Below are 27,988 nucleotides of genomic sequence, written 5' to 3'. Positions count from 1 at the left end.
CAACCCATTAAAAATTCAGTCACTAACTTCTGATGGCTAGGTTACATTGCATACCCTGGAAATTTGATCCATTGTCCGAATTTTGTCAACAACTTTCGGCCAGTCTATAGAAAAAAAATTGTTGCTATTTACATCCTCCATCTCTATAACTGAAGACTGTGAGCACCCCAAATGTATAGCGGTCACTTATCTTTCTACCACAGTGGTAATGCAAGCTGCTATGCCTTATCATCAAGAGTTTCAGTTTCAAAGAATAATTTCTTTCATGTCAAGTGTTTTACATGACCGTCGTGCAGTCTTGTCATGTATTTTAAAACTAAAATGACTTTAAAATTTTTATATTTCTAGTGTTTAGTGTTTATCTGAATCCAAGTAGCAAAATACTGACAAATAAAAGCTCCAGACATGGTTAAAAACCTCAGAAATAAAACAAAATTATTTATAAGTTGCTCAGCATAGTCTGTACTAAAAATGAGTATGTTTTTTTTCTTTTTCAATTTCTTTATTAAAAAAAAGTTTTTAAAAATTACAATGTCTTCATATTTAATAGTCATTTTTCACAATGACAGATTTAATAGTCAATTATAAATGACCCATAAGTTTAGAACAAAATTACTAGTCTCTATAGAAATAAAGTTCAAAGTTTTTTTGGTACTTACCTTTACTTTTTCATGCATTATAATTGTTTAAACCTTTGTTCCAGTCTTACAAAACCTCCAGCCAAGTTTTTTCAAATTTTAAAACTTTATTAATTCATAACAATAAAACTGGAGATACCACTTAAACAGTTCAGATGCAAACTTACAAAAATATGTTCAAGTAAAAATGGTTTATTTTAAATTCCTCTCTACAGCAAAACAAGCTATTTGCTACATTAAAATGAGTATGAAACAATATCATTTATAATCATGCATAACCAACCCATAAGACTAGAACATTCACCTCTAATATTGTTGTGTAGCGGGTACATTATGGGGACTTGTTGAATAGTCGGGGTACATATTGGAGACATGTACAACGGGGACTCAAAACAAAAATGATAATGACATTTATATAGATTACACACGTGACGACAACTGTGACGATTCTTGGGGACTTCATATTATTATTACGGAGCGGGGACAGGGGAGATACTTCACTTATGATGGAGGAGGGGACAGACAATACTTGAAGGGGGTTATACAAAGTTCAATAATGATGATGATAAGATACATTTACCTTTTCAGTTGGTGGAATGACGACACGAAGACAAACAGTTACAAAATATAGATGGTGATTTCTTTATTCATCAGAAGCTGATTGATGATGTCAGGAATTCAAACTTGTATAGCTACATGGTCTCTCTTTCACCCTTCACCTCAACTGACTCTATCACTGTGGCTGTGATCCCTCTTTTAACTTCGAATCTTCGTCTCAATATATTGAGAATCTCCTTTGTTTGTGACATCTATAAACTCACATTGTCAATTCTTTTAATTGACATATTTAATACTCAGTTATTTCTAAAAGAATGAACAATCACTCTTTTTCTGACATAAATAATATTTAGTTATTTCTAAAAGAATTAATAATCGACTGCATTTTTAGGATATCAATTATCATTTATCTTTTAACACTTGCCTACTGGGTTCGATTCTAGCCTTTTTCTAATATTTTCACTTATCTAGTCTGGCTTCTTACTTACATGAGGAGGAGACAGCCCTTATGTAACAATACGAAAACCATGGTCCCTACAAAACAAGAAAATATGACTGATAAGACTGAAAAAAAAAAATTCGAAAGTGAGCAGACAAGAAGAAAAGAAGCAAACAATTGACTCACCAATTAATGCAATATCCTTTTTTTTTCCCCCAAGTTCTCCACTTTCCACCTGGTTTATTATTAAGTTCTTATTTATGACTGCGTTTTTAATTCTGAGTCGTTTATTACCATTTTTCTTTCTCTTTGTCTCAACACCAGCTTAAAGAGTCTCTTGCTGCCACATGTCATGGGGCCACATGTCCATCTTTCCTAGCAAACGTTTTTCTTTCTGCTTCACTACACGCCATCCATAGACAGCCATTTCTCTTCAACATTAAACATCCATCTTTTTCAACTGCACTTTTTCTTCTCTCCATCCATGTAGTGTCCTTTTTTTTTCATTTTCATCTGACACACTTCCTAATTTGCATATTTGTTTTTTTTGGGTTTTTTTTTGGCAAGTCAGCTATCTTACAGCTCCTACTGATATTTTCCCATGCGTTCATATACACTCTGTTACACAGGACCCTGTTTGTTACTTGCCAAAATTGGTGATAACCAAGCTGCTGTTCAGTTACAGTAAACTTAATATACTGAATATACGAATCTGCTGCATTCTTTATTACTCTTTCACAGTAGTTGCCAGGAACCTGAAAGGTGGCTTTAGTTTCATAACATTTGTCTTGTTGAAAGCAATGAAAATAGTGGTTTCTGTGCACAATGGTAAGTGCACATTCTGGCGTGAACCATGGCTGGCTATTAGGCTTTTGCTGGAATTCCTTGAATGGTATAAAGCGGTCTATATCAATAAATAACCTTTTGTCAGGTTAGGTACTATAGATGAGACATTCTTTTTAAATGTGGAACGCAGAGGTATCTGATATAAATGTTCAGATGTTATCCCAATCAGTCAAAGAGTATCAACATGCAGTACAATGGAGAGGCACATCTGAGGACTTTATTACATTTTGTTTTTATCTTAATCGAGACTACTGAGTGATCGGAAGATCCCTATGGGGACAGAAAAGAGGATGAGCATAGGCATACGGGTGGGTTCATGAATAATTTGTGTTCATAAACAATCGAGAAATCATGACAGTATCTCCCCTCGTCATCCATCTTGTTTAAATCAGCCAGCCATTCAACATTGTGAATATTGAAGTCTCCACAGATGTGAATGTTAGCCAAGAGATGAACAGACAGAATGTGGTCAATTTTCTCAGAGATACTCTCATTGAGTGTAACTCTGCTGTTATGTTATACATCTATACTTTTATTATATGAGCATCAAAAATACAAGAATCCAGCTTCATGCCAATTGATTCAGGTGATAAGTGATGATTAAGTTTGTCTTAAAAGAAATTTACGAATGTGACTATTTTCAATTGGAATCATTTTAGCAAGTGAAATATTGAAGCAATTTGTTTAGATTTTATGGAATATGTTGGACTCTGAAGATTTCAAATTGGTGCTGCTTATGAAGAACAGACATTATGGAGTTTGTCATTTTTGAATGGATAATGACATATGATGCTGTGTTTGGAGATGGATGAAGACAGTAAAAATGGGCTTAATCAGATTTCCTTTTGGCATGTTATTTGGACCAGCCAAAATGACCATAGTCAACTTAGAATGAGACCAAATCATCTCATATTATCTTAGCAAATCAAAATTGTTGATGTCTGTTTTATGTTTTTAGATTATTGATTTTTCTTTCTTTCACTCTACATCCCTCAACAATTTTCTCTCTTTCTCACTTCTGTATTTCTCAACCTCTCTCTACTTGTTTCTTGGCTTCAACGATTCTCTCTTTCACTAATTTCTTTTTCTCTTGATAACCTTCTTTCTCTCCTTCAAAAGCCACTTTTCTTTGTTTCTCTTCTATATATATTTTTTTGGGGGGGGGGTATTTCGAATATCAAAATATCTAACATTATAATGAATCTGACAGTTTATCATCATAATTTTTTAAAATAATAATAACAATAAAAAAAGCACTAGCCAGACCTCCGCTGGATGAGTGTAAAGAGGACTGGGATCTTGGGGAGGCTTATTGTGATAATGCAAATTCATCTACTGAGGTTATCGAAAGAGGTGGAGAGTACTGGAAATCTGGCTAGACTTGTTGTCATTCATACTCCAAAAAACACCACAAGATGTTCTCAGATAAATCTTAGATGATAAATAAATAATCATCATTATCATCGGTTACACATCTGTTTTATATACTAGCATGTGTTTGACGGCTTTTAGAAATTGAATCTCAAATTAAACTATTTTTAGTCAGGTCTTTATTTATCCCCTTTCTCTTAAGTCCATGTCTTTTTTATTAATGAGTTACCATTTATCAAGGCCCAAAGGTCACTCAAGGATAACAGCTATTGAGTTTGTCAGGTGGACAATGAAACTTCAAGGGAATTTGTAACAATGATTGTAACTGTTAGAAATTTATTAAGAACACAGTCCAACAACAATTAATGTTTGAAAATGGCAATGTTGTAGTCAATCAGGAAGCATCCCCATTGTATTGTGTTCCACAAAGGGACAGTTCTAGGAAAGAAACTTTTATTTTATCTTGTTATTGTTAAAAGCTATAGAACAATATATTTCTTTGATATAATTGTTAAGCATTTAGAACTTTGTGTTCTCTTTTAATACAAAATACCTTTTTTTGTTGCTTAAAACTATTGAATAAATAAATAATGTGATGTGATTGAGCGAACGTAACATATACATCAGTAAAGAATTTCCAAAGAAGAATATGAAAGGATTAAAAGTTAAAATAATAAAAAAAACCCCAAAAAACTCTAAATTGTTACTAGTTTTATTTTAATGATATTAATAAATTTGCACATAATTTACTGTGACATGACAGACAGGGTGAGAGAATGAGGGTAAAGTAATATAAAGATTTATAAACATATCTTGTGGTTTTGTAATTCCGAATTTTTGAGATAAGATGTTAAAGCTTGTGTTATGTTGATTAATCGGACTATTATTCTCATCTTGGGTGTTTCAGTCGCTGCAACATTGTGCTAACACTCAAGATGAAAATAATAGTCCAATTAATCAACATAACACAAGCATATCTTTGGTTGATATTTAATTTACATGCCTGAAACTATGTAAATATTTTATAATGAATTTTATTTGAAGAAAATATAAAAACGCTGAATATTGAATGCATATTTTTTTTTCTGTTATGAGAATTGTGAACAAATTAAATTATCGAAAAAGGCTTGTTATGTATTTTGTGACACAATGATAAGCCCGTTTGGGGTATCTGGGGCTTCTGCATTAATGAAGTTTGTATCAGACTTGTCCTATATTCATGGAGAGATACATAGACATGTTGGCGCAGATGTTTCAAAATGTAAGTGCATATTAACTGGGCCCAGATTGACAGCTGATGACTGCTGAGCCAAATTGTTCAACTGGTCTACAGTGGCAAGGGTCAAATTTGCTTGTTGACATTAGAATATTTTTTTAAATAATGACAATATTTTAGTGCCTTTGTTTTTTATTTGAACTTTATGCATGTTTCTCTCTTTCTCTCTCTTTTTCTTTCATTCTTCCATCTTTCTAGCACTCTCTCTCTTAAAAAAGAGGTGAAATTTTAATTGGATTGAAGAGTTTTTGCTGTGTACATCGCCGTATACAGATTTATAACACTTTGTGTCCAATTGCAGATGATGACGGACAGTCAAGAATGGGTTTCAAATTAAAAATGTTCCTTAAATATTAGAAATAAAATAATTCTATTTTTATAAACAAAGATGCACTGTTGCTTATTTTATACAAGCGTTCAATTCCAGCCAAACAGTTCCTGCCATTAATCATGGTAAACATGCTGCCTGTAATGACATCAAGAAGACTCAGAGACAAGACCTACTGACAGATATAGCTGATATTATTTCAACCCTTTGATTTAAAGGGGATGTGCTTATTTTCTTATCGTTTAAACACCTTGGAAGCTGGTTGTCAGGACGTAACAACAGTTCAAGAAACATTCCCATGACAAACCGAGTAGCTCTTCCTGGGTTCACAACTTATAATGTTACAATTTGATTCAAAGTGATCTAAACACTCAAGTACAGCTTAGACTTTATTGAATTTTCGATTTGCATAAAAATGTGTACTAAATGCTGCATACACTGCATCCAAAGAAAAACCTTTCTTTTACAATGTTCTTATTTTCATGTTTTTCTTGTTCATGGCATTATATGAAATTGTTTATTACAACAATATCCATGTATTCGTCTTTCTTCGGCCAATTATCCTAGCCAGTGTGTTCTCACCTGCAAACATCTTTATAGAATTTTGTGATCATACTCTGATTCAACAAATTCTGGCAAAAAGATAAATGTTAATTTGTGTCCAGTATTGTCAGCCATCACAATAATCTATTTTTTTTTTTTTTATCACAAATGTGTGTACAAGTTTGATTTTATAGCTGTTGTAACTGAATTCCCTAATTTATATGCAAAGGTAAAGGAAACGATTTTCTGCTTTCTTTAGTCAATTACAAAACACACACGCATACATATATTATGATTTCAAATACTGGATATTTTATTTATTATGTAGTTATTTAATTGTTTTATTGATATTGTAAAAGTTGTACTTATTAGCTAAATGATGGAAATTAGTATTAAATATTTTTTTGTTTGCTTTTTATGAATAAGCAGGAACAATGTGTCAGTATAAATGGAGCGATTTGAGTAAATAGTACTTTATTTGTAAAACAAAAAACAAAAGCAATAAGTCGAAGCAAGTCAGCAGAAAATGAATATTACTCTATTTGCTGAGAATGTAATTTATTTAACAAATAATGAATTTACTAACTATTATTTTAAAAGATTATTTAAATATTGTAGGATAATTTATTTTCATATTGACCAGTATGGACACCTTGACCTATACTAACATGCTTTCTTATTCTTTAATTGGCCATTTATCATCTGGGAGAAGGCAACATTTGAAAGGGGAAGTGAAATAAGTTTTGTCTACTGGAATATATTTATTCCTTCCTTTTTGGTCTTTTCTTTAACTTTTATCAAAAAGATATGGTTGTGTGTTACAAAAACATTGATGCAGAGGAGGTGAAGAAAAACACCAATAATTTCCAATCATTCTAGCCATGAAGCAGATATTCAGTGCCAGCCTTTATCAATATTTTGTTGTTTTGCCTTTCCTTCTTTTTTCACTCATTAGTTTTCAAGATTCTTTATTCCAATCTTGAATAATTGTTTTTATTTTATTTTTTATTTTTTTCACCTTGCAGAATATTTCTGCACAATCACCAAGGGAATCCCAATAAGACCAACTCTCGTCAAGAGACTGCCCTCCACTATGTATGTCAGGAAAAGAACAGCCAGTATTACACCGTACGGCAGCGTCGATGCGACTGTCTCAACCTCATCTTGCAGTGGCGAGGTGCTATTCTCAAAGATGGGCAATTTGAAAGAGTTGATCTGGGAGCAAAAGATGATGTAAGTTAAATTGTATTCATTTTTGTTTCAGTAATTCTCAACATTGCATAACTTTTTACAAAGTTTGCTTTTACTAGTGCACCCTCCGTCCAAAATTACAGAAACAAAATGTTTCAATGGTGTTCATATCTATATATATATATATATATATATATATAGTATTGAAACAAAAAATATTCAATTCAAAAGTAGATATTAATAGCACAAAGTTCATTTAGATAGCTCAATAGTGCAATACTAGAGCTCTAAATACTTATAAATAATATACCATTTCATTGGGACACACATTAATTTTTATGCTCATCTCAAAATAAGGTTCAGTTTTATTTACTATACAAGCATACAATTGTTTTGGTCCTTTACTGATATTTTTATATCGTTCTCTACATGTTTTTTTTTTTTATTATTCTTATACCAGTGGGGCATTCTATCAGTGCTAAATATACTTAAAAACCAAAATTACAAAAGTTGCATCAACTTCTAAATAATCCCTCTACTTACAGTCTGATATAATCACAGTTTAAAAATTTTTTTTATAGCCCATCATCATGCACAGTCATACATAAAAAAAAAACATATGCAGAGAACTATATATAAAAATATTAGTAAAAGGCCGAAACAACTGTATGCTTGTAAAGTAAATAAAATTGAACCTTTTTTTTTTTTTTTTTTTTTTAGATGAACATAAAAATGAGTGTCTGTTCACAGTGAAGTGAGATATATATATATACAGACACATGCATATACTAGCAGGCCCCATTCCTTGGCATTGCCCAGGGGAATTAAAAAAAAAATGCTAACTAAAAAATCTTAAGGATTCTGTTTTAATGAATATAGGCTTAAAATTAATTTGTGTTTACATGTAAACACCCAAAATTATAATTTATAAGCTTTGTTTTCATGCTAATTCTTATTTGAATCTTGTAAATTAATAAAATTGTATTATTTTGTAATCGGTGATCAATAGTGACTTCCAATGCTTGCCATAGAATCAGTGACGTCATCATTTTGTGCGTATTTTATGAAACTGTTTATAGGCATTGTTTATTAACGGATAAAATAAATATTACTTCCCGAGTAAGTGTAATACATTTTGGTTTTATTTCATTAAATGAAATACTGGAGGAGGCATCACGTACAAAAAATAATTTTCTGGATCCTGTAGCCCATACTTGCAATGGAAATATGAAATGTTAATGAAGCAGTATTGAAGAGCACTGTTCCTTACAATTACTGAACTGTGGACTTGACATGATGGTATATTTTGCTTGAGCTTTAAAGTTTTCTTTTTTTTTAATGCTTTCCAGAAATGTGTGACTCTTCTTTTCTAGCAATGGGTAGACTAAACTTTCAAGCCTTGGTAAAGCAATGAGTCTAAAAAGATGAAAATGTAGAAATAACTTTTGGTCATTTGAGATCTATCCTTGCCATTTAAGATATTCCAAATCATTGATTAGGGATTGTGCAACTCTAGCTTGACTGGTAGCTTCTTTCAGTCTTGACAGATTATGGATACCCTCTGTAAGGGTGCCTGCACATGAAATTTTTGTGGCAAGAGTTACACAATCTCCAACCACACATCTCCTGAGTCGGCATTGTTAAATACCAATGGTAAGTGGAGGTTCAGGACGACTGGAAAAAATGCTGAGATAAGCGGTAAGCACATGCAGTGCCTAGAATTCCCAAATGGTCACCCACCTGGTAGTTGCCAAGCTCAACATTGTTTAACTTTGATGATCTGACGAGAACTGGTGTGTCAGCGTGATTATGCTGTATATACTGTCTAGCTTGACTATAAGCTTATTATGTAGAGACACTTTTGAAGAGCACTTGACTCGATCTGTTTTGTTTTTTCACTTTCTCTATGTATTGTTTCTTCTCAATCTCTTTCTCTCCTTTCATCACTCTCTCCTCTCTCTCTCTCTCTCTCTCTCTCTCCTTTCTCTCTCTCTCTCTTGTTCTCTTTTTTTTCACTTTCTCTCATCATTCTCTCTCTTGTTTTTAATCTTTCTCTCTATTTATCTTTTCTCCTCTCTCTTTTTTCTTCTCTCTTGTTTCATCTTTCTCTTGTCGTGCTTCACATATCTATTCTTTCACTCTTTCCCTGCTTCAATGAAAATCCTCCTGAAAAATCAATCTTGTCAGGAAATTGAATTTTCCCCTTGCTTCAAAGATTCTTTCCTTTCTTCCGTTTGTTTCATCATCTTTTATCACAGAATTAATCTCACTTCCGACCCAGAATCACTTGCATGAGTTGCAGTGAAACAAACTCTTCCTCGTCTTCTTCTCGTTTACCAAGTAAAACTGCATTATTTACTCGATTTACACTTGTATCGTCATAGTTACCTTGTTTACTTGACAGCGCTTTCTTTAAAATCATTACAAATATACACCAGTTTTGTTTTGTATCTACTTGATATGACATATACCTTATATATATATATATATAGAGAGAGAGAGGGGGGGATTAAAGAAGGATTCTTTAAATTGATATTTTTCAATATAATAAAAAGCTTGATATACAGCTGGAGCTTAGATACAAGGGGAAAATATATTGATGATAGAAAAATATGTAAGTATATAGATTTATTCATCAATTTGAAACAAGGGAATAAAATATAGTTGTGTAGGGGTTATGAATGCGCTTTATGCACACATATGTTTTTTTTTTTTTAAATTCTTTATTCTACTTGTATAGATCAGCACACGTGACTCTCATTGGACCCTAATTGATTAATTAGTTAATAAAATCCCATAACATATAGTAACTCCCTAAAGCATATTTTATCCTCTATCGGCCAATCCTACTAAAGCCTCTCGCTAACCTATATAAAGTGCCATGATTTATCTAATAATCCCCTCGATAACCATCTCTACCCCTCCAATATATACACCTTATACAAGATCCCTAATATGCCTTGGTCCTGGATATGACCTTAAACTATATCCAGTGGTGAGGCCACAGCTTGCGGGCTTTGGGGAGTGTGGAACCACCCTTTAATTACCATTGCTCCCAGGTCCACTCTGACCCGGAGTGGTAGTACCTGTTAGGGTTCCAACTATGGGTTAAATAGAAACCGACTTGAAAACAACAAATATACTCTATTAAAAAAATTTTCTTCAAAATCTTTGGCTTCAGCATTAAATAACCCGAAAAGGGTTAATATGCCGTAAAACAAAAACAACCAACCAACCTAATATGCCTATTACTAGACGTTACATCTTTATCTTGTAACCTAGCATCTCCTCTCCTCTTCTGGTGAAAAGCATTAAGCTTCAAAATGCCTGGCATAAAAAGCTTTCATAACCCTACACACTGTATTGTATTCCTTTGTTTCAAATTGATTAATAAATCTATATACACCAGTATATATATATATATATATATATATATATATATATATATATATATACTGGTGTATATAGATTTATTAATCAATTTGAAACAAAGGAATACAATATATATATATATATATATATATATATATATATTGGTGTATATAGATTTATTAATCAATTTGAAACAAAGGAATACAATACAGTGTGTAGGGGTTATGAATATATATATATATTTTTTTTTCCCTCTTATACGTGCAAAAAAAAATGTATTATTCAAAACTGAACATATTTATTTGAAATGCTATCAGGGGTTGTAAAATGCGCTTAAATATAGTTTAATTAATGCAGATTTCGTATTTATTATTACAGAGTCAATTCTTTATTGAATATCGTACCTAATATATAATACCTGATTTCCAAAGTAAAAAACAACAAAAAAACTACTTGAGTACTAACAGCTAGAACCAAAACATTTAGTGCTCCAGCACTGTTCTTTACAGTTTAACTATCGACAGAAAAGAAAGATTTAAAATTAAACCACTTCAAGCTATGAATGAATTTGTGAATGCGCAAAAGTAATAGAAATATGTTGGCAAAGTGAAATGAACATTTTGCATTTCCACTTGTCAACATATTTCTGTATGCATGATTCATCCATCCAAACAAAGATTTTGCTCGTTATAAACCTTGTTATATGATTACTATTTCTTGTTAATTTCAGTGTTTTGTGACCAGTAGTTTAAGAGTTCATCGGTTAAATATTTTTACACAGACACGCATACATCTACTGTTTTATTTCTATAGATTTTCTTGATGTCTTCAAAATGATTACATTTCTCTTAGGCTTTTAAAAAAGGATTCATTTCTCATCAGAGAAATAAGACATCCTATTAATAGCAGGATGCTTTAAATTTTTTCTTTTAATTCTAAAAAGTTTTAAACAATTTTAAGAAAGATTGAAAAGCGTTTTAAAGGATTTTTTATATATCATATAAAAAAAAAATCCTTCAATAAGTTGTTTTTCAATGAAACAAAAATGTTCACTAACAAATGGTGTTTCTAGCACTTTCAGGCTCATTTGATAATCATTGCAAATTATTTTGCATTATTGCAACAGTCGTTTCTTATTGATTTCTCACTGTAAACTTTGCTTCTTGTTCTGGAATTTGAGCGACAATAACCCCCCCCCACAAGATCACATTACTCTTTGCACCCTTCCAGTGAAGGTCTTGTCACCTCCCCCTCCATGACTATTCACTACCATTTTGTGTGGTATCAGCTTTGGGGGTTGGGTGCAATTTATAAAAGATTTACAGTTTCTGTTCTGTCAGGTTTCTTTGCTGCCTTCTTCTTCTTCTTGATGTTGATGATGATATTGGCAATAATAACCATCATATCATCATCATTATCAACAGTAACCACATTATTTCCATCAGAATGGCCACAATTTCTTCCAATGTTATTATTTAACCTTTTATTGGACATTGATAGCCATATCAAGAGTGCCTTCTTGTAGAACCTAGAGAAAGGCACTCTTGACTTTATACGATGCTATTTAATGACATTGTTCCAGAAGAATAATGGTAGGCTTATAAATGTCAGCCAGCCATATTAACTGACACCAACCATTTAACATTATCTATATTACTTAGTTACCCTGCACAGCGACCATTCACTACTCTCCACCTTCCCAATTCGTTCTGGTGCAGTCTTTGTGGACAAAATAGTTGCACTTACTTAACTTTGTGCATATATCCGCAAATTTTAGTTAAACTGCATGTTCTCAACAAAACAGAGTTGTCGGAAACATGTCTGGGGTGTTTGGTTACTAATGGTTTTAGAATAAAACCCTTATTTTGTATGGGATAAGTGAAAGCTATGCTTAACAGAAGAAGAGCAATAATTGTTATGTGAAATGTCATGCATGTCCTCGAAGTTGCTCAAATAGAAAATTGAAATAGACTTAAAAGTAACACCTCTTTCATATGATACATTTCCTTTTTTTTTTTTTCTTACTAATGAAGCACTGCTTATCAAGGCCCAGGTGGGGGCATGCAGGCATAAGGGTTAAAGCGATTATCAGTTAAGTGATGAACAATACTATGAGAGGATTATGAATAATGGTTGTAATGATCAGAATTTGATTATCCAAGAGGACGGCTCAAGAAGTATTTGTTAAAATTAGACTTGAAGACAACCATGTTGTTGTCAGTTGGGAAGTAGCCGATGATATTTTGTTCCACAGATGGAATGTTTTAGAAAAGAAACTTTGTTCATGGAAGTTTTGTTTGGTTTTAGTTAAATCAAAGGAAAGTTTTTTGTTATGATTGTAGTTAGATGAGTACTTGCTATGAATGTTTTACAAGGTGGGGATCAGAGATCGGAGCTATGTTAAGAACCTATGTATGTAAAGATGGATAGAGAGAGAGAGAGACTAATAATATGTCTTCTGTGAGAAAAGGGCTGTAGGGAAGAAAGAATTCCCAGTACATTATTGTAGAATAATCAAAAGAACTGTGTTAGTCAATAACACACAACAACAACAACAATAATAATAATAGCAGCAACACTTACCAAGGATCCAGCTTATGCACAATACAGACACCAGATTAAGCTGGACTTAAGGCTTGTATTTATGTACAAGCATATCCAATCAGGTGATTCAGCCAATCACAATCCAAGGAATAGACTGGCCCATGTGTGCACAATGGAATCTCCCATTGTGCCATAAGTAGTTCTCCTCTTTCATGAGAAGTAACTTTAGTCTTTGTCAAGTTATCCACAACTTGAACGCTGACCGAAAGTCCACTACACAATCCAACATGGCACTACGAACAGGATTCGAGACAGAAGATTGGGAAGACTATTTCCTCAAAGCAGGCATTGCTGCCGATTCCGCCAAGAGCTACGCTGCAACAATTATGGAGTCAATTTTGTACTCTGCCAACAAAAAGTGCTCAGAATTGCAGTCTCAGATGTGGCAGCAGTAGTACTTGTTTCAAGGAAGCATAAAGATAGAAAAAACCCAGCTCAATCGGTAGAGAAAGAAGAAAGAAAAGAAAATGTCTGGAGTAATGAAGGATTTCTTTCTGCATTTACTTCAAATTGCAGGGGGAAGAGGTCTTACTTGCTATTTGCTTTCTCTCCTCTTCTTAACACATAAAATGTTTTTTCCCAGCTGTTTTCTTAACTTTTCCATGACGAGTTGGATATTTATATAAATACAAATAAGTAGACTTTTTTTATTATAAAGCAAAGGTTTTTTTTTTTTTTCATAAATGTTCGCAAATATCCAACAGGAAAGAATCTATTTCATATAATGTTTTTTTAAAGTTATAAAATAAATAAAGGAAAAGTTTTCAAGAGAATCGGCCAACGATCCAAAGAAACCGAAATGGAACTGTCTTTTAATGTTCTGTATAAAGTGTTTGATTAGATGTTCGGATCCTGTAATCAAACAAATTGGCGATCAAAGCTTAAATAACACTCTGATTTAACCCCGTTGCTGCGGTGCACAGTTACTGGTGACGTGCCTTTGGCTATGGGTTCCTATAATTTTCCTGCTTACCCTTTTGCTCATAGGTCAATATTTGTGAGAGACAAAAGTGAATAGATGTGCAGCAAATAGAAAAATCTCGGCTAATTATGGTTCTCTGTTCAATCTCCTGATCCGTTTGATTGTTAGCAGCTCAAGAATATTGGGTCGTTTGTTTCTACTTTGCCCACGGCAAGCTCTAATTTCTTATCAAGAAACTGTGTCTGTCTGTTCATATAGTGTTTCTAGCAGAGCAAAGATGGAAGTCAATCTATAGAGAAAGCGTTAAGATTCAGATTAACTTTTTATTGATAGTTTTTTTTTATTACTTTTTTAAAGAACGTTGTGGATATTTTGCTTGAGGCAGACAAAACTTTTTTTTAGACATTTGACAGCCATTGTTCCATTTTCAAAAAAAAAAAAAAGACTGACGGGAAAATTGAACAGCTGCCCATATTTATTTTGGGAGGTTTCGGTTTCAATCAGACTTTTTAACTCATTGATTTAAATTTCAAATTGAATCAAATGATTTTCTTAAAATCACATTTCAAAAATGTTATCAAAACAAACTTATTAATTTATGGCACAGAAAAGAACAACTCTGTCATGTTCAATCAGACACGCTTGAATATATATATATATATATATCTTCTCTCTCTCTCTCTCTCTCTCTATATATATATATATATATATATATATATAAAGGCAAAATGCACGCGAGAGTTTTTGTATGTCCAAGAAAGGCTTTTTTCGCTGGGATACCTGGGAGGGGGTACTAGGAGCCTTTATATACCCCCTAGATAATAATATTTAGGATTTGGGAACGTGCATCGCGTCTAGATTTATTTACAGCAACTTTTACAAAATCATTGCTATTTTGGCTTCTCACATGTTGATTCGGCTTTTTCGTATAAAAGCGAAACTAATTCGAAGCTAAGGCATTGTTCCCGGCAATTACGCCGGGAATGACCGGAAAGTAATCAGCTTTTCATCAATGTGGGGGAAACTCCTTATATCAGACAATTGCTATTCAATTTGGACAATCCCTTTTTATGGGGAGCTGGGGCCATCTTGGGGAAATAAATCCAGCCAAACTTGGGAAAACAAACCCCAAAATACTGTCCCGCAGTAAAAGTTAACTGCGCTATTTCTATATGACCTCATTAAATGCACGCACCTGTCAATTTTGTTTTTAATACTTAAATAAATTCAAACGTGTTTCAGTTACTCTTTCTTGCTGGCCGAGCGGGTAACGTGTCAGGTTTTTTTTCACACTTTATTTTCCACCTTCACCTCAAGGCTTCGGGTTCGATCCTACCTACCTACCAAAACTTTTTTTACCCCCCTCCCTGCCAACACACACCTACAAACACCCAGGCAACGATGTTTTTAAGAAGTTTAAGAAGTTTTAACATTGTTTTTTATATAATATTTAAACAGGGTTATTACTTTGCTTATTCTTTTGTTTTGATATACCACCCCCCAGCCTCAACACACACATCTCTAAACACCCAGGCAACGCCGGCTACTCCTGCTAGTATTATATATATATATATATATGTATATATATATATATATATATATATACGAGCAAACAGTTAATAAAACATGTTAAAAACATTTAATCTAAAAAGGAAGCACTTGATAAGTGGATAGTCCTTAATCCACAGAGTTTCGAAGAAATACTTTCCCTCTCATCAGAGGGTAGGAATTAGCAAACTGCAGGATCGGATTTTGCATGCAAAAGTATTTGATGAAATAACAAGTAAGTCAAAGATCTTACTTGATAACAAAAAAGTGAAGCAGAGGGAATATGGTGAAGAGAAAATAAATATGTTTTTAACTCTTTTTCAAAGTGTTTTCTAACATGTTTTATTAACTGTTTGCTCGTATTATAAGCTCTATCTCCTATTTGGTTTTATCGAGCTTTTACATCTCGCTGAGATAACTTTATAAATATTAATTCTTTAATATTTATATTATACTTTAATTTTACCATCTTGGATCATTTTGATAAATTTAATTGTAATTTTTATTTTATTTTATATATATATATATATGATGTATCACAACTTAGTTGAAAAAAAACAAACAATAAAGTGCTTAATCATAGGTTCTGCAAAAGCTAATATAAAGTACTGTAAGTCGTACATAGTTTTTGCATAAACAAATTTATATCCATAGTAATCCACAGGCAGTTTCAGTATATCACAGCTCTTTAGTGCAGCTAGACCAAATAAGCCAGAGATCGAACTTATAACCATGTAGACGATAGTTGGCAACTCTAATCACTAAGCCATGGGATATCTACAGTGTTTTTACATAAATATTGACCACTACTCAACATTGCTCTATTTGTTGATTTTCAAAGCGGTCTGTCTATATTATGCCGAATAGTAGCAGGCGATCTCATTAATGACTGTTCTCAACACAAAAAGGAGGCTTATATGTATCCAGCCACACATAGACTGTATCGCTGTGTTACAGCTCCTCAGAGTGGCTAAACTAGTACTCATCCCAAGCTGGGAATCAAACTTATTTGTTATCAATAAAGGTGTTTTTATAAAATTAATTTGTAGCATTTATTAAAATATTATATTTTAGCTTTAATAATATATACACTATTGATCCAACTGTTCTGTGAATTTAAAAGAATTTAAATAATATATATTCTATATCGATTATTATATTGAATCTAATACATAGTAGTGAGTCAAAGCTAATATATATATATATATATATATATATATATATATATATATATATATAAACTAAAAATATATATATATATATATATATAATATATATATATATATGCCATCAGCTAGAATTGAAACCAAAACATACAACTCTCCACCCTTATTCCTTTTTATTTATAGATACATATATATATATATATATTCGCCTCTCATCCCTTAAATTTTATAATTCTATAGATATATATGAAAATGACTTATTACCTAGACACACACACCCACACATGATATTTTGTTGTGAATGTCCTCTTAACCTCATCTGTTTATTTTGCAATAAATCTGTCATTTGTGTGATTCAGAACAGTATCCATAGTGATGATCTTTTTATCTGAAAGCATTGTTACAATGAAGGACATTTTTTCCTTTTACTCATGTAATGATTTTATTGCAGGTTTCCAATCTCTTTTTCTTCATAGCTTTTGTCAACAAACGTTTTACTGTTCTTGATTTTAAATCATATTTTACTGCATTCCGAATTGTCTTATTGTTTACCTCAAGTTCAATTGTCGCTGTTTGTATGGATTTGGTTGGAGCTTTTAGGATTTTTGATTTAGAACTTGAAAGCTTTACTAAACGCTTTGCTATGTTTTCTGTTGATTACTCCACTTCCAAATTTCTTCATACTAATTTTGCTCATAGTCATTTTATTGTTTACATGGTAAACACGTTTTGTAGATATTCCAACTATTGAAAGCTCAGATACTTCATACTCTTATGTTTTTGAATTTTTGAGGTGAGGATTGGTTATTCATATTACTAGGATTTCTTGAATTACTGTTCCCATCTTTAGTGCCATTTTCACGTTTCTGCAAGGAACCATGGCACAGTAATTAGAGTACTTGGAAAAAATCCATTGCAAAAGTGATATTCTCCTGAAGGTTGAAGGTTCAATTCTTAGTATGGTCGACCAAAAAATAAAAATGTGAATTACTTAGGACCTCTATCCATTCATGACTGATGGAACAAGAACATGCTACCCCCGTGAAGTAAATAAAGTGCTCCATTTGAAATTCTGTCCAGATTCCTGAGTTTGACAGAAACATTCCCACATTTGACAAGGTACACCTGAAGAAGGCCAAAGGTTACATCAACCGAAACATTGTAAAAATGACACTCAAAATGATAACAATAGTCTAAGAATCCAAATATGAATAATTTTATATTCTTTGATGTTTGCTTTCTTGATTACTCATTTGGGCAAAAGTTTCTGAAAAAGTTACGATAACAGTATTAGCTATGATAATATATACTAGGTTTCAAAACAATTGACTTAATTCCTACTAAAAACCAATTTAATGTTCATTGTAAATTTTGCTTCTACACCCACGTTTTATTTGTATTTATATATATATATATATATATATATGATTGTTGAGCTGGATTAAATCCGACGATATGAAATAAAATGGAGGTGGAAGGACCTGGATACTCAACGTTTCCACCGCCATTTTATTTCATATATATATATGCCCGGTCGTAAAATATGCTTAAACATGATATTTTAATTTGCTGAGATTTCATATGTATTATTATAGAGTCATGATTTCAAAAGTGAAAAAAAAGTATTGGTGTGCCATCAGCTAGAATCGAAACTGAAATCAAAACTGTAGCATTTAAAGCTGGTGACATTAGCACTGTACCAACGTGACACGCATTTGAACTGATCAAAATTTAAAAATAAACTAAGATGAATGTACAAAATGTATAACGATATTTTAAATTTTGACCCCTTAAAACTAAAAACACATAAAAGAACGGTCGATAAAAATCTAATCATTTGAGGCCCCTAGCACCTCTCTGCGACTTTTAGTTTTGGAAGAGATAGTTTGAAAATATGGAGACCGACCGGACAGACACATATAGCCTTTTATATATTAGACTGGCGGGTGGGGGGCATAAAATGTGCTTAAATATGATATTTAAATTTGTCCAGATTTCATAGAGTTGAGTTCGTTGTGATTTTAAAAGTAAAAAAAAAAGTACTTGGCCTTTAACTAGAATCGAAAGCTAAACTTCATTCAAAGCTAGTGACGTTACCACTCTAATAATGACCCATTTTTAGACCCTTAAAAACTATTTTAACCGGCTAAAGACCCATAAAAGAATAGTCCATAAAAAATCCAATAATTTGGGGCTCCTGGCGCCACTCTACAACTTGTAAACAAACACATATAACCTTTTATATATACTAGTGGGGGGTACTCGGCATTGCCCTGGTTTTTAGAGGCGTGTGTGGTTGGGGGGGGGGTAAAATGAAAACAAAGCGAAGTCATAACCCTGTTTAAATATTATAAAAACAAACAATGTTAAAACTATTAAAAAAAAATTGTGTAACAAAAAAAAAAATTAAAAATATGAACGTGATGCAATAGGAACGGTCCGGCGGTGCCCGTGTGTTTGAAAAATCCCAAAAAAGTTTGAAGGGGGAAGGGTTCGAAATTGAATCATTTAGGCGAAAGTGCCAAAAAAAAAAAAAGAAGAAAACACGATGAATTAACTAAAAAGTGAATTATGTCAAATATCAATTCCGCAGTGAAGTTTGTTTTGGTTTAGTTTTAGTAGTCATATCACACTCTAATTCTAAATGAATGTTTTGTTTTCTCGAATTCTAAATTAATTTATTTGTTTTAATTTTAATTTAAGTGTAATGCAAGTGAATTCATGATATCATTGCGTTGTAATCTTTGTGTAAAAATAAATGTTGAGTTGAAAGTATTAATAAATAAAGGTCATAGTTAGATTTCACGATTAGAGTCGTTAAAACCGGAAGTAAAATCCGGTTAGTCTCGCAGATTGCGTCTTACACTAACGAAAAAAAAGCAAAAAGAAAACAATAATAGTAATCGCATTTTCGCGTTTTTTTTTTAAATTTTTTTTATTTCTATTTTATTATGGAAAAAAACAGAAAGCATAAATGAGGGAAAAAAGATTAAAAAAAAAAAAGAAATGGCATAAGTAACCTTGTACGATTCCAAACTGGTGTATTTCCTCGTAGTGTTCCTTGTGAACGCATCTGCTGTGGTGTAAATAGGGAGAGGGGAAAGTAGGAACCTAATAGAGAGAAAAGATGTTGCAACTTCCATTGAATCTAAGCGATTTTGGCAGTGGATTCTCATCGGAAAAAATATAGGAGTGTACCATTGTCGAGAAACTGTAGAGGTAATAGGCCTATAGCAAACCTCAGATAATGTGCTACAGTCTATACGCATTACATTTGCATGTAATGTCATGATTTTTAATCCTATTAAGGTCAAAGTTGAAGGGGAAAAAATGAGTTCATTTTATTTATATAGAAGAAGATAGATAGAAGATAGATAGATAGAAGAAGATAGATAGAGAAGATATACATCTATATATATAAAAGCGAAAATGTATGCATGTATGTTTGTGTGTATGTTTGGATGCCTGCTAAAAACTTTCGACAGATGCAACGAAAATTCACAAACTCGGTATCACATCGAAGCTCCATCCTTTGCTCGAAAAATATCGAAAAATTGGCCAAAAACGTTAACTTTTTCACCCCGAAATCGACAATTTTCAATGGGGGGGTGGTCAACAAAAACGGTCCTCTCGTGACAATGACCGATTCTACGCATTCGTCAGATGACGTCGTGACCTGATTTACTTTAAATAGTTGAAAAACCGAACAAATTTCATGTACGTCGCGTTAGCTCAGTTGGTTAAGGCCTTGGTTCATTATCTAAATATTTTGGGTTCGAATTGTGGTGTGAGATGTTTTTTTTTTTTTTTTGTTTTTTTTCACGATTTTTTAAATTTAAATATTGAACCAGTGTTTCGTTTTTCTCCTTTTCTTTTTTTTACCCACCGATTTTTTAAAATTTAATATCGAAACAGGCTTATTGAAGCCATTTTTCACGTGTTCGTTTTTCTGTTTTCATCGTTCGTTTGCTTTACGTTAGTTTTTTTTGTGTTTTTTTTTTCCCGCTTAAGTGTTATCATTGTTTTCTTTTTTTACTTCGCTTATAACAAACAAACCTACGTCATCATCGTCGTCATAACGCTCGACGACTTCCGGCCGCACACCTGTCAATTTCGTTCTTAAATATATTCAAACATCTTTCACTAACTCATTCTGGCTGGCCGATTTTATTTTCAAACTTCGCCTCAGGGCTTCGGGTTCGATCCCCCTCCCCCCTGAAGTTTTTTTTTTATTTAACACCACACACACCTACAAACACCCGGGCACTAGTATATTATAAAAGATAAATTTAAAACCTCAAAATATTTCTGTTATAGTTAATTAATTATATAATTCGACCATATAATTGAACAAATTTCTACCTTTTTTAAGTAATTTTTTTTTCATATACTTTAAAGCCGTTTTTTTTTTTTTAAGTTGAGAAAATGTAATAGGTTGATTTGCAAATCATGCATCTCTCAGAGGTTAAAAAAAGATTAAAAAAAAATGATATCAATATTGCCATCCACCACTTGCTTGATCTTCATTAATCATATTACTCATTTTTCAGAAATATTGACCAGTCATATCCAGTCAGGAAGAATTAATTACCCTTCATATTAAACGCTTTATAATTTTTAGAAAATAATCCATTTTCATATTCTTTCGATTGTTAAAAAGAAGCAACTTATGTTTTTCTTTGTATTAGTTATCCTTTTAGATGTACTAAATTATTTTTTTTTTAAATTTGGCTTGCTCTATAACATGTCCGTTACATCTATGGTTGAAATGGCTCAAAGAATTATGTGCAAGAATATTATTTTGGGGGCAATGAATAACACAAAGGTTTACTTTTCCATAAATCCAAAACAACCTGCCTTTTGGGCTAGAACAAAGTGTTGTATCTGTCCTTGGTCAATGAAGGATGAATCATTTGATATTGAGGCAATGTTTTTTTATTCCAATCCAAAGTGCCTCTTTTTCTAGAGCAATTTTTTCCTCATATTAAAAACTAATTAGATCTAACTTCTAAATGAAGAGTAAATCAGCTAACCAGTAAACTAGTTGCAAAGCAAGGGGATGTAACTGTGTTTATGAAATTGTGATGATAAATAGATGGTATTTTAAATGAAATGAAAAGATATGATCGTGTCAATGTCTTAAAAACCAACATGAGAATCCGTTATCAATATTGAAAGAAATGGTGTTTTAAAATCATTATGCTTAATTAATTTCTTTTTTCTTTTGAGATTTTTTTGCTTTCCAGTCATTGCAATCGATGTTGTGAATGTGTTAAAAATCAATAAATAAATGAAAAGATATCAGGGAGAGGGAAAGAGGTATCAGCATTTTATTTCTTTCTCATTGAATTTGAATATTAAATGAAATGAAAACTGCTACGATAGAAATAATTTAATTCTAAAATAAGCATTGCTTGATAAAAACGAAAATAAATAAAACAAGCATGATATCATTTTCACACAGAAAATATACATAATGCGAATGTGATATCATTTTCACACCGGAAAAAAAAAAAAAATTTATATATATATATATATATATATATATATATATATATATATATATATATATATATATATATAAAAAGAACTTTATCTGTGTATGTGTGAGTTCATTTCCTATGAAAAATGGCTGGCCCAATTTTTATAAAATTTCACAAGAAGATATTTATGTGTCTGGCGGTGTTCTTGGATAGGTTTTGTATTGGAATATATTCGATAAGTATCGATAATCAAAATAATTCTAGGAAAGAAGGAGCAGGTGATTTTGACCAAAGTTAACACCTTACACAACCTAACTCACATGATACTTGACCTTCTCATTTTTCAAGTCATTATATATAAAAAATAATTTTATAAAATTAACAGTATGTTCACTACAGTATTGTGGAGTAAGTCACTGCGAGAGGCATGTGAAGCTTCCTCTTGGTGCACCATGATGGGTCCCCAACTAGAGTAGGCAATCAATTAATTTGATTGAAAAATGAGCAATTTCACCAATTTTGATGACAATAAAAATATGGAAGTGTTAAACATTCATTAGTTATCATTCAATCCTGAGCAATGCTGGGTCTCCCGCTCTGCTAGTGTGTATGTGTGTGTGTATATATATATATATATATATATATATATATAAAATGCAATAGGTTATATCTATTTTATTCTATTGAAATAAAAAATAAAATTGGTTTTAGCACAGAATTCAAATCAGCTCTGAAAATGTGATGAGGGTATGAGGTTGATTCCGTCTGGGCAGAGTTCAGTGAAAGTTAATTGTTGAGTTGGGGCTGTGAGACCCTCTTTTGTATGCTACCAGCAGTTATTATGGTGGCATAGGGAAATTTTAATATTTACTAAGAGATTTATTACCCATCTGTCATCTGGTAGATCCTCCTCTATGGCTGCAAGACATGGCTAATAATAGTGGATGGTCTTAAACCATGACATTCTTCATCACATCTTGCATTTCTGATGAGCTGACCGTATCCCAACTGCTCTTCCTCACCAATACCTCAATCTTAAGTCTCTGTCATTTGTAATATTGCAGCAATGTTTTTGATGGTTTGCATATGCAGGTCGTTACCTAGAAAGAGAGAAAATCCTCCCACTTCTCTATCTGGGTTAGTGATAGGACAATTCCAATATTTTTCCTGATTCTGACATAGTTACTGATTCCGATTCTGATTTGTTTCAAACTTGTAAATATTTAAGTATAGAATTGTTTTTATTTTTTATTTTTGGATTACCATAAAAAAAAATCATGTAATATGAGCATATATTTTCTTCAAACATAAATAATACATTTATTGTGAGATATATAGATTTTAGTTTTATGTGTGTAACATTACACACATGCTAACTTGTAGACACGTCACAAGGAAGTAAAGACAAGGAAAGAATTTGACTCGCTTTATTTTCAATTAAAACAACAGACATTTATTTCCAGGTACTTCTAGAATTACACCTTGTTTCTTGTTCAAAAGTTATCTCATACTCTAATGTACTTAAGAAGAATGTTGTGTCGAACACGCTACACTGGTAGTTTAAACTCAATAAATATTTATTTTATCTTTAGTACCAGCAATCAAAGATTAAATTTTAAACAAAAAAAAAAAAAACACACACACACACACATTAAAGAATCACTTCTTGGAATCGAAAAATAGGCACATTTTTTTCCAGTTCTGATACCAATTCTGATATCGCAAAAAGTTAATATTTTTCCAATTCCCGATGCCAATTAATCGTCCCAATACTAATCTGGGTGGTGCAAGCATATTGGTAGACATCTGAGGGCCTGGACAACGATTATCAAGAAAGATTTAGCTTAATTGTTAATGGTGGAATTGCAATTGGCTAGCCATCATTAGTGACCTTGCTTAGGACCGCCATACATGGGCTGCCATGCTTTAAGATGCAGTGCAGGTCAGGATAGAAACTGGTATAACGCGATCAGGTTGAATCAGGTTGAATACTACTGAAACAGCACATATAAAATGAATCACTCGAATTTAGTTCTTTAAAAATAAGATATTTTTATATTTCTTCTTTGAAGTTTAGCTTCATTGGTTTTTATTTGGGCTAAGATGAATCTGGCAGAACACAAAATTAGATGTTGGCTTACAATTGTTACCAAAAGAAAAAACAAAACAGATTGATCCAAATTTTTTTTCTTTCCACATTTATATTTTACCATCATTTGACGTTTTTAGCACACTATAACTGTGTTTCCATCCTATGTAAAGGATCAATCTAATGTCTTCTTTTTCATACGCTCAGAGCATCAGATTGGTAATTCCAGTGAGTGTCTGATTACATTTTGAAGGGTCCATCACTAGATTAAGATGCAAGTGTAGGCACTGGGATTTGGGGTTGGCGCCTTTGTGCTGGGGTCGACAACACAACCCTAATTGGTCCTGTGAGGCACAATTGTACAACCCTTCCCGATTTGGTTACGCTCTGCCAAAGTAAGATATAATCCTCTGAGTGGCACGTCCCCAGATGTAGCAACAATACTTCACATCTGGAAAAAAGTTTTTTTGTGTGTGTGTGTGTGAGTTACCTTCTAAATAAAAATAAAATCTACTGTCCCAAACCTGCCACTTCAGGTATCAGAAGAACTATGCTAATTATCTTTCTGCCCTGTTTTGCTTAACCACAGAAAATTTGCTTTGTGAATATAAGCTGTTCAGTTGTTCAACGAGAGGAGATTGTTTCTGAGATTTATAAGTGAAAGTATATATAAGTATATCCTCTCTTGTAAGCAAAAGATTGAATTTTTTACTCCACTTTTTATATTAATTTGTTTGCTCTGTTTACAACTGCAATTTGATATAAATAAAAATCTCGTCAACTATCCACATTGTGTAAAAAGGCTTGAATGCATATCATTTATTACATAGAAAAATAAAAAATATAGCAGTCATGAGCATAGATACTTTTTGCTATCAAGGTTATGGGAGTCAGGAGTTTTGGAATGAGTTTGAGTCATAAGAATGCTAGATGACACAAGAGTTTGAATATTGGAAGACTCAAAAATAAGGAATCTGAGTCTGGATGTTTTTGAATTTTAGGAGTCGGTAGAATAAAAAGACAAGAAATCTCATTCTAACATTTAAAAACAACTTTATTGGTCAATTCATTAGTAAGAATAAGAAAAAGTCATGGAAAGTGTTCCTGTATGGAGACGTAGATTAATGATTAAACAGGTCTGTTGAAAGTAGTTCATGTTTGTGTGTGAAGTTATTGTTCTTAGCTGTAATATTTGTCTCCTAATAGTTAGTAGTAGAAGCATGCATCACAAAAGATTAGAAAGATTGGAAGACTCAAAAATAAAGAGTCAATGCCTGGATGTTTTTGAATCCTAGAAGCCTGAATCAATGTTTTTGACCCCTAGGAGGCTGAGTCTAGATGTTTTTGAATCCTGGAAGGCTGAGTCTGGATGTTTTTGATTCCTGGAAGGCTGAGTCTGGATGTTTTTTTTAATCCTGGAAGGCTGAGTCTGAATGTTTTTGAATCCTAAGAGCATGAATCCTATGACTTGGTGTTGGGCTTCATACTTTCTGAGTCTGTGATCCTGCTTATTATATCTTTGATTGTTGGAATAATTTTTGTTATTGTATTGCATTTTATTTTCAATTTTGTTGATGTCTCTTTTTCAAACAAATGCAAATTAATCATCATTGCAACACAAAATTTGTTGAATTTAAAGAAAAATGGAATTAAGTCCATTCGATCTGCGTTCACATTGATGAAAATGTTTTTTCAAATTGAAATGTGATAAACAGATGAACTGGCTGTTATAAAAACTGACATGTTACAATCTCTCTCTTTCTCTTTTCATTCTCTCTTTTTCTTTCTCTTGTTTTTTTCTTTCTTTTTCTTTCTCTTTTCCTCTAAGATAACATTAAATATTTTTCTCTTCTTTTTCCTTCACAGAAGCTAAACACAGCTCTTCATTACGCATCCTCATCCGGCTTAAAAAACTGTGTACAAGTGAGTAACCCTACTTTTATTTGTTCTTTTTCTCCTGGTGCATCTTTTCTTTATTTTCATTTTTATCGCACATCTTCAGTGAATCTTCACAATCACGCATGTGTAAAAAGAATGCATTAATATTTTAAAAATGAAAAAAAAGGTCATTTATTTAATCATAAAACTTACAATTAATATCCATAAACTCTTACAATCCTAATGAATTTCATTGAAAAACAATTTTTTATTTAAATTTTTATTGAAAATATTACTGTTTGTACTTTTAATCGTAGCATCAACTAAGCAGATCAGGCTATCTGAAGATACCGGCTTTCTGAACTAAAATGCACGAAATATCAATGTTTGTTTTTGTTTTTTCTTTCTCTTTGTAAAATTCAATGATGTTCTGTGACACCAAAAACAAAAACAACAATTTTCCTACACAAACCATAAAACCAAATAGCCTGAATAAATATTTGAAGTGGTAAAGAACTTGAAGCAAAAGAGTTTTATAAAAATACCTAGATTTGGTATTAAATACCCAATCAGGGTTGATATGTCATAAAATACAACCAAACAAAACATCATGAATAAATATTTGAAGCGATAAAGAACTTGAAAAATAAAAACTTGTACCAAAACGACTGTATTCGACATTAAATAATAAAAAAAAATATTAATTTTTCCATGAATCAAAACAACCAAACCAAACACCATGAATAAATTATTGAAGATATAAAGAACTTTAAGCATAAAATTTTTTTCCAAAATTAATCAATTAAATAATCCAAAAAAGTTTAATATACCGTAAAATAAATAAACCAAACACCATGAATAAATTATTGAAGATATAAAGAACTTTAAGCATAAAATTTTTTTCCAAAATTAATCAATTAAATAATCCAAAAAAGTTTAATATACCGTAAAATAAACAAACCAAACACCATGAATAAATTATTGAAGATATAAAGAATTGGAAGCATAAAAAATTTTACCAAAATGGACAAATTTGGCATTAAATAACCTGAAAATGGTTGACATGCTGTAAACCAAAACACTCAAAACAAATGAAGCAAGATTCGTTAAGGCATTTGTTAAAAGGTTTGGAGAGAACTTGAGCAACTTCAACGGAGCATTTTTTTAATAGCACAGCAGGGATAAGATCAGGTCCACATGCTTTTGAGGTGTCTACGCTTTTTATGATATCATGCACTTGAGAAGGGGTGATTTTCAGATCATCTAGTGTGTGCAAAGGAAAATCAGGGAAGAAGTGGTTTGCTGGGTCCAATGTAGAGTTTGAGACAAATTGACTGACAAGCATGTTAGCCTTCTCGCTTGCCGTACAAGCAACCTCATGATTGTTGGATAGTGGAGGGATTGTTGTTGCCCATTATTTACTACACTTGTAGATTTTTCAGAAATTACGAGTTCCTAATTTCTGCACTTCAATGCATTTTCTGGTGGTTTTGATGTATCCTCTCTTATCTGGCAGTATTTCTTTCTTACAATTACTTCTAGCTTCTATATACATTTGTTTGTTTGCAGTGGACTTATGTCAGATAAATCTGCAGTATGCATGCTACCTTTGAACAATAGCAGCTGTGCAAGCAGAAGTAAACCATTGGAGAGAGTGGGAATTTGCTATAGAACTTACGTGTGAGAATATGTGTTTAACTTACTGTTTTGAACCATTCAGTGGTCTCATTTGCACA

The 27,988-nt window shown here is 32.2% G+C and overlaps 1 protein-coding gene across 10 annotated transcripts in view; it reads left to right on the top strand.

The window, feature by feature from the left end:
- Positions 1-27,988, top strand: part of LOC145241576 (ankyrin repeat and IBR domain-containing protein 1-like) — a 575,864-nt gene that overhangs the window by 426,185 nt on the left and 121,691 nt on the right. For all 10 annotated transcript variants that reach the window (XM_080104665.1, XM_080104657.1, XM_080104666.1 and 7 more), the window contains 2 exons: positions 7,025-7,232; positions 26,241-26,297. In XM_080104665.1, the coding sequence (XP_079960791.1) occupies positions 7,025-7,232; positions 26,241-26,297 (265 nt within the window). The remainder of the gene's footprint in view (positions 1-7,024; positions 7,233-26,240; positions 26,298-27,988) is intronic.

The sequence above is a fragment of the Euprymna scolopes genome, chromosome 20 (genome assembly GCF_053919585.1).
Source record: "Euprymna scolopes isolate OS-2025 chromosome 20, ASM5391958v1, whole genome shotgun sequence".
NCBI classification, from domain to species: domain Eukaryota; kingdom Metazoa; phylum Mollusca; class Cephalopoda; order Sepiida; family Sepiolidae; genus Euprymna; species Euprymna scolopes.
The sequence above is the reverse complement of the archived record's forward strand: the minus strand, read 5'-3'. Positions and strand labels throughout refer to the sequence as shown.